Source organism: Somniosus microcephalus, chromosome 2 (assembly GCF_052327205.1).
Source record: "Somniosus microcephalus isolate GS21.2 chromosome 2, FLI_Smic_1.0, whole genome shotgun sequence".
NCBI classification, from domain to species: domain Eukaryota; kingdom Metazoa; phylum Chordata; class Chondrichthyes; order Squaliformes; family Somniosidae; genus Somniosus; species Somniosus microcephalus.
In genome coordinates, this window is record NC_140988.1 from 311,831,171 (window position 1) to 311,839,583 (window position 8,413).

The 8,413-nt window shown below is 44.1% G+C and overlaps 1 protein-coding gene across 1 annotated transcript in view; it reads left to right on the plus strand.

The window, feature by feature from the left end:
* Positions 1 to 7,573, plus strand: part of dnai1.2 (dynein, axonemal, intermediate chain 1, paralog 2) — a 464,908-nt gene extending 457,335 nt beyond the window's left edge. Inside the window, exon 20 of the mRNA XM_085974010.1 lies at positions 7,090 to 7,573. Coding sequence (XP_085830136.1) covers positions 7,090 to 7,191 — 102 coding nt within the window. The 3' untranslated portion in view covers positions 7,192 to 7,573. The remainder of the gene's footprint in view (positions 1 to 7,089) is intronic.
* The last annotated feature ends 840 nt before the right edge of the window (positions 7,574 to 8,413 follow it).

Here is an 8,413-nt window from a genome sequence, read left to right on the forward strand (position 1 = left end):
CTCACTAGCGCATGGCACTGGGAGTAATCTAGAGATTACTACCTTTGAAGTTCTGCTCTTTAATTTCCTCCCGAGCTCCTTAAACTCTTGACTGCAGGACCCCAACCCTTTTCCTTCCTATGTCATTGGTTCTCACATGGACCATAGGCTGAATTTTGCGGGTTTGGAGACGGGTCCGCTGTCAAAATCAAAATGATTGACAGCGGGTTGGGAACCCGCTGTGAACCCGCCTCCATATAAGTTTCCAGATTGTCGGGTCTGCGATTTCAGAACAGACCCGACACCAAGCAGCGGGGGAGGCATTTAAGATACTTAACTGCTTGTTTACTATTATTTTGCCAGTCTTTTTCTGTTTTACCACATTTTTAACGGGGTTCACGTCGTTCGGAGATCACGTCAGGTAAGTAGGTTAGGTTCTCTATATCTCCCCATTGCTCTGAATAGGTGACAGCTACAAAAGTGGTATGAAAGCTACCATTTCAGAGCTGGTCACTTTCCAATGTCAGAAGCTTGAGCCTTCATGACTTGGAAGAAACTTATGAGCTGTATGCAGTTTGGAAGTGTTTGGAGTAAACTCTCTGTCCACTGTCACCTCCTTGGAGCACGCTCTCTCACCACTGACAGATCGCTTCTGTCATCTCAATTTCAGCTGCCATCTATTCCAGCAACAAAAATCTCACCTTGGTCCTCTGAATCCCTCCACGATCAGCCTCAACACCAACATCACCAGGCACACCAACATCACCAACAACAATCCCAACCTTCTCCGCAATCACCTGATGCAGCACAGGATATAGGGCATCAGCACCTGACAACACTGCTGGCTGGGAGGCCAGTGATGGCATCACCATGGCCAGATTTACTTCACTTGATACTGTACACCCTGGCTGCCACATGATGCGCCAGGTTAACAACACCCCACACCATCACCATAAAGCATTCCTACAATGACCAAGCCATTCCTTTCACACTCATCACCATTGTGGGGGATACCGTTATGTCTCACCATTCACTGCAACTCACTAAGACACTTCTAAAGGTAAGCACAGATCTGTACAATAAGGCAAAGTGTTGAAAATAAAGATTTCAATGTTTGATAACACATTAACAGAAAATTTACATGAACATTGCATAAAACACTCAAGTGCCTACCCTTGTGTGATGTTAGTTGGTATGATTGCACGAGGATGAGGTTGAGTGTGAGGGGTGGCTAGTGACATGGGGAAGTGATAATGTAGATAGAGAGGGATGGGTGGAGGTGCAAGGTAAGTTGGTGTGAGTAAGAATGTGCAGGAGTAGGGTAGGGAAGGCAGAGCTATGGGGATGTGATGAGTGGCACAGCAGGACGAAGTTGAGTGTGGCTTTTGCAGTAACGTTTTAGTGATCTACTGAGATCATTGAAAGGTTTGCGCCACTGCAGCCAGGTATTCCTGACATCCCTGCTTTTGCCCCCCTGTGCAATGTGCAACCAGGCAGCGTGGTGTCCTGGGGAGGTCTGTTCCGCCCTTGGAAGGGAAGAGAACCTCCCTGCATGCTGTGACTCCCTCCATAAGCATATGGAGGGAGTCATCCGAGAGCCTTAGTGCAGCCATGCACCTTTGTGCAGTGCTTGTCAGTGTTTGCAGCACCTCAATGCTGCAGAACACTGACAGCACACTGTTAAAATGAATGCGGCCATGGTCCCTTTAAGGAAACCGGCTGATGATGCGTCATCCTTTTAATTGTCCGGGAACCCTGCAGGACAGGTTTAACAAGCCCTATGAAGGGAAAATCCTTTTTACAGAGCGGCTGCAGCCGGGAACGGGACCGGAACCCGCCAACCACCTCTCCCACCGCGATCCCTCCTCCACTGGCGAAATCGCGGCCCATGACTTCTGGCTGTTTCCCTTCCCCCCTCAAAATGTTCTGCATCTTCTTAGTGGTGTCCTACACCCTGGCACCAGGGAGGCAACGCACCATAGAAATTTACAGCCCGGAAGGAGGCCATTGAGCCCATCGTGTCCACGCTGGTCGACAAAGAACTATCCAGCCTAATCCCACCTGCCAGCTCTTGGTCCGTAGCCTTGTAGGCCACGGCACCTCAAGTGCACATCCAAGTTCTTTTTGAATGTGGTGAGAGTTTCTGCCTCTACCATCCCTTGAGTGAGTTCCAGACCCACACCACCCTCTGGGTGAAAAACCTTTCCCTCAAATCCCCTCTAAACCTCTGACCAATTACTTTAAATCTATTCCCCGTTTGTTGACCCCTCTGCCAAGGGAAACAGTTTGTTCCTATCCACTCTATCTAGGTCTCTCATAATTTTATACACCTCAATTAGGTCTCCCCTCAGCCTCCTCTGTTCCAAAGACAACAACCCCAGCCTATCCAATCTTTCCTCACAGCTAAAATTCTCCAGTCCAGGCAACATCTTTGTAAATCTCCTCTGTACCCTCTCTAGCGCAATCACACCTTTCCTGTAACGTGGTGACCAGAACTGCACGCAGTACTCTAGCTGAGACCTAACTAGTGTTTTATACAGTTCAAGCATAACCTCGCTGCTCTTGTATTCTATGCCTCGGCTAATAAAGCCAAGTATCTCGTATGCCTTCTTAACCACCTTATCTACCTGTCCTGCTACCTTCAGGGATCTGTCGACATGCACTTCAAGGTCCCTCTGCACTTCTCAGCCCTCCCCAAATGCATTACCTCACACTTTTCCAGATTGAATACCATTTGCCACTGTTCTGCCCACCTGACCAGTCCATTGATATCTTCCTGCAGTCTGTAGCTTTCTTCTTATCCACCACGGCCAATTTTTGTATCGTCTGCAGACTTCTTAATCATAACCCCTACATTCAAGTCTAAATCATTCATATATATCACAAAAAGCAAGGGACCTAGTACTGAGCCCTGCAGAACCCCACTAGAAACAGCCTACCAGTCACAAAAACACCCATCGACCATAATCCTTTGCTTCCTACTTCTGAGCCAACTTTGGAGCCAACTTGCCACTTTGCCTTGGATCCCACGGAATTCCTATATGGCACAGGAATTGCAGGCAATGGGTCTCAGCTATCCCATTATTTTACTTAAAAGTCTATCTTCTTATGTTATATATATGTTTTTAGTTACTCCTATTTATTATTTAATTATTTATGTATACCAGATTTTTATTTGATGCAATTTGGATCCTTTTAATGTTGATATCCTCTACTTAGATCATTTTAATTTTAGCCCTAATCTAATTAATTACTCTGATTATTTATATATTTACTGTTGCCTCTTGGTTTAAAGTAATTAGCACCTACTTCCCCCTCTGCACTGAATTCCCACTCTCGCCAAATTCCCGTCGCCACTCTGTTTAGCAGATTCACCTAGCTCCGTATGCAGTCTTTTTGGATGGATGAGCCAAGATGGCTCGAATGGTCTTCCTCCTCTGTATCTATCTTGTGAGTAGGTGGCATGGGGAAGAAAATTAAAAGATTTTGTGCCCTCAGTTTTTAATATGGGTAAAAATTGTTGATTTACTTAGTTACAGCATGAATTCCCTTATTCTAAGTGACTATTAAGAGGAAGTATCACTATCAATATCCTTTTTTTTCAAATCCAAGCTGTTCAAAATGTAAAATGTGAGGACATATACCTGCATATATCTACAGCACACCCCGTATTTTACAGGAAAATAGTCTGTACACAGAAATGAAAAAGAAAACTGCAGAAGGATGGGAGAAGTGAGGGTTGTGTGCCTGGCCTTCCACTTACTATTCCATTAATAGGTGATAGTAATTATAAAACTGAGATGGGTACATGAAACAGAGCAGACAGGACATAACAAACCATCTTCAGACTAGTAATTTTCAATGCATGGAGCTGATTGTGGAACTGTCACTTCTGGATTAATAAGGGACACGAGTCTCAAGCTACATTACTAACAGTGACTACACTCCAAAAATGTACTTCATTGGCTGCAAAGCACTTTGGGATGTCCTGAGGGCGTGAAAGACACTATATAAATGCAAGATTTCCTTCCTTCCCTCCCTCCCTCCTTCTTTCCTTCATTTCATTAAATTGTTTCCGTACTTTAGTTCAGCATTTTCAGACTTCGATGGGCCAAATGGCCTTTTCTTGCTCCATGCTTTCTTGCATTTTCTTTATTGTTAAATGTGTCAAAATTCAATTGCAATATAAATAGCTTTAAAGTCATGTTTATTGCAGTGTTGCACACACACACTGGTTCATTCAGTGAGTAATCCAGGAACATGGTGGAGTGATAGCAAATTCCCACAGAAACCTGCTTCATTACAAATAGGCTCATTTCAGGCACTAATCCAAGATCTAAAGTTCTTTGTAGGAGACCTCAAACATTCTGTATCCAACCATGTAGGCATGCAGCAGAAATATAAATGGAGCGATTCCAAATCCTCACTCTGACTTGCTGTATTACAGCATAGCCCTTAAGAAGACTCGGATCTCACACCAGTACTCTGTTTGGACTCCACGGCTGTAGTTGTTGCACCATTGTGAGGTTTACACAACAGAATCTGCTTTAGCTCATGTCTAAATATAAATTAAGGTTTACTGTTTGCAGCCATGTGAAGAAGAAATTGATCATATAGTGAGCCTGCAGCAGCCCTTATAATGCTGTATTTGTCAATTTTGTAATTTAGATTGCAACCAATTTTTTTGATCAATCTGATTTATAAACAAAGATCTCAATAAGGAAGTTACTAAATAAAAATGTTAGCTTGAAGAAAAAAGGAAGGATGAAATAATTACAGAAACGTGCACAATTATTTACTTTTTTAAACTTTATGTTAAATACCTGCCATAAGAACTAAAAAATCAGAACATCCGAACTGTGAAAAGAAAGTGTTTGAGTCCACTGCACTCTTTTCCAGCATTAACAAATCATATCCTCCCCTGGAAGGATGAGCTTTGATGGTAACAGTGGGTCATCCGGGGAGAGGAAGGGGGAAAAGCTGGCTCGGAAAAGTGGCACAACTCAAGCCCAATTCCTGGTGGGTCAATGAAGAAGCTTTGTGATGGCATCCAGTGTCAGCAAGATGATCAAGTTTAAGATGGGTTCATTGCAGGGTAAAACTTGTCCTATATTGTACCAGCAATGGGGCAAGGTATACTCTATACACTAGATGTAGCAAAACTGTAAACATATTTAATAAGGACAGGTTTATGATTTCACTACGCCTACCAGACAGAAGAAATCCTCCCCCAATATCCTTCTTAGGCAGTCCCGCGGAACCGAGGATGACTTGCTTCCACATTAAAAATGAGTTCGCAGGTGACTGATGAGTCCAATGCGGGACCTACAGTCTCTGTCACAGGTGGGGCAGACGGTGGTTGAAGGGGCGGGTGGGTGGGGTGCTTGGGTTGACGTGTGCTCCTTGCGCTGCCTGCGCTTGGCTTCCACTTGCTCCCGGCAAAGAGACTCAAGGTGTTCGGCACCTTCCCGGATTCTTCTCCTCCACTTTGTGCGGTCTTGGGCCAGAGATTCCCAGGTGTCGATGGGGATGTTACACTTTTTCAAGGAGGCTTTGAGGGTGTCCTTGAAGCGTTTCCTCTGCCCACTGGGGATCTCTTGCCATGCCGGAGCTCCGAGTAGAGCGCTTGTTTTGGGAGTCTCGTATCGGGCATGCGGATAATGTGACCTGCCCATCAGAGCTGATTGAGCGTGGTCAAAGCTTCGATGCTGGGGATGTTGGCCTGAGCAAGAACACTGACGTTGGTGCGCCTATCCTGCCAATGGATTGGCAGGATCTTGCGGAGGCAGCGTTGGTGGTACCTCTCCATTGCTTTGAGGTACCTGCTGTACATGGTCCATGTCTCTGAGGCATACAGCAGGGCGGGTATCACTGCTGCTCTGTAGACCATGAGCTTAGTGCCGGGTTTGAGGTCCTGGTCTTCAAACACTCTCTTCCTCAGGCGACCGAAGGCTGCACTGACACACTGAAGGCGGTGTTGGACTTCGTCGTCGACGTCTGCCCCTGTTGGCGGTAGGCTCCCGAGGTATGGAAAGTGGTCCACGTTGTCCAAGGCCTTGTCGTGGATTTTGATAATCGGGGGGGCAGTACTGTGTGGCGGGGGCAAGTTGGTAGAGGACGTTTGTCTTACGGATGTTTAGTATAAGGCCCATGCTCTCGTACGCTTCGGTGAAGGTGTTGACGATGGTTTGGAGTTCGACCTTCGAGTGAGCGCAGACGCAAGCGTCGTCTGCATACTGTAATTCGATGACAGAGGATGGGACGACCTTGGATCTGGACTGGAGGTGACAGAGGTTGAACAGTTTCCCGTTTGTTCTGTAAATTAGCTCCACTCCAGTGGGGAGCTTATTGAGGGTGAGATGGAGCATTGCAACAAGGAGGATCAAGAGTGTTGGTGCGATGACACAGCCTTGTTTGACCCTGGTTCGTACGTGAATTGGGTCTGTGGTGGAACTGTTGGTCAGGATCACGGCTTGCATGTCGTCGTGAAGCAAGCGGAGGATGGTGACAAACTTTTGAGGGCAGCCGAATTTGAGGAGGACACTCCATAATCCCTCACGGTTGAGTGTCGAAGGCCTTTGTGAGATCAAAAAACGCCCCAATATACCTTAACCCCCAACCTCAGATATCCACCTCCTAATTACACTTTCATTTCCATTTACCACTGTAAGTTAAGTGGCAAATCATGCAATTTTGTGCTGTGAACTTATACTGGATTTCAACCTGGATCTCAGAAGTGAAATGGCAATATGCTGACCTACCTACCACCATTTCTCTTCTATTAAAGATAGCCTGAACTTCTGTAAGATAATGGGCAAAACTTTAATCTTTGGCAGGGGTGTAAAACTGCCAAGATTGGATTGGCTGCCCATTATACATCCTGCTTGATTTTCCTTACCATTGAAGTCAGGCAGGGTGTATAACGGGTGACAAATCTGATCTCACTAATTTTACGCCCCTGTGTAAGTTGAAAGTTCCTGCAAATGTGTGATAGTTCACCATGCCATTTATTATACAATCCTACTGAATATTTAAAACTGTTTCGCTAACAATGTAACTAATCATATTGTGTATCATGCTCCAAATTATTATTATCCTATTCAATTTTAGGCAAAGAAAGGGCAAGAAGTACAAAAAGGACCTGAAGTGGAAATAGCTAAACTGGACAAGCTGCTGAGTCTGGTTAGAGACCCCGACATCAAGCGGAACTGATTACCCCCTGTTGTGAGGATATCTAATCAACATGTCATAATGTATCAGCATTCATGCATAGGTCATACGCGCGATCACATGCGTCTGCCAGTAGTGCTCAGAAATGAGGCACCGTGTAACTTTTATCACATATTTAAAAACACAATGCAGCATCCTCACAGTACACGATGATTTCACTTTCATATATCCAGAAAAACCTATTAAACCAAATTTATTTTTCTTCTGTTTAATAATTTTCCTTCTAATAATCTATAAAAACATAAAGATTTGTTAAAATGGTAATTTCTTTATTTTGGTGCATCTTGCAAATAAAGTATTGTATGTTATTTGAATGGCTGTGGAGAAATGTATACTTTAGGTAAAATATTCTATTGACAAAGGGCTCATTTTTTCCATTTGTATGGTGATTCTGCTGTTGAATGAATTAAAACATCAATATATTAATTCCAGTTTATTAGAGAAGCTAAGGGAGTGAAATTGGGTATAAAAACAGAAAATGCTGGAAATACTCAGCAGGTCAGCAAGCTGACATGTTAACCCTACCTTCCTCGCTCCGCAGATGCTGCCTAACTTGCCAAGTGTTTAGAGCATCTTCTGTTTTTGCCTCAGCAATTCTAACTGTATTACAGGGAGGTGACCCTGCTGATTTGAGCTACAGCAAACCCTACCTCCTACAAAAGCAACAGTCATGGTAAAGACTGGACTTTTATTTTAATAACTATGTAATATTGAGATTTTTTTTAAACAGAAAGCAGTTTACAACCATATATATTTTTAGGGATGTAGGGTAAATCTTTTTCCTCATTAATGGAGGCTGTCAGGGCTAGGAAATTGAAGAATGAACATTTTCCCACTTTAGGCACCAAGGGCAGGATTTTCCACTCGGGCTACACCGGCTCCGTGGTGTAACTTGGGCACAATTTCGTGGAAAACACTTCGGGAGCCTCTCTGCTGGGTCACCGCTTCCAGTATTATTTGCTTGATATAACATCAGACATATAATACGTTCAAATATGAGGTGGGCGTTTTATAATTGTACACAAATGATGGGAATATATCATACAACGCATTTCTAGTTTGTAATTCAAAGGGAACACATTGTTACATTACCTGGATTACACTATATTGTATAAATTGATATTGGGCAGTGTGAGTCAACTCCAGAATGGAATCCCCTGATGGGAGTGACTGTTGCCAATAAACCCAAGAAGGTTATCGATGC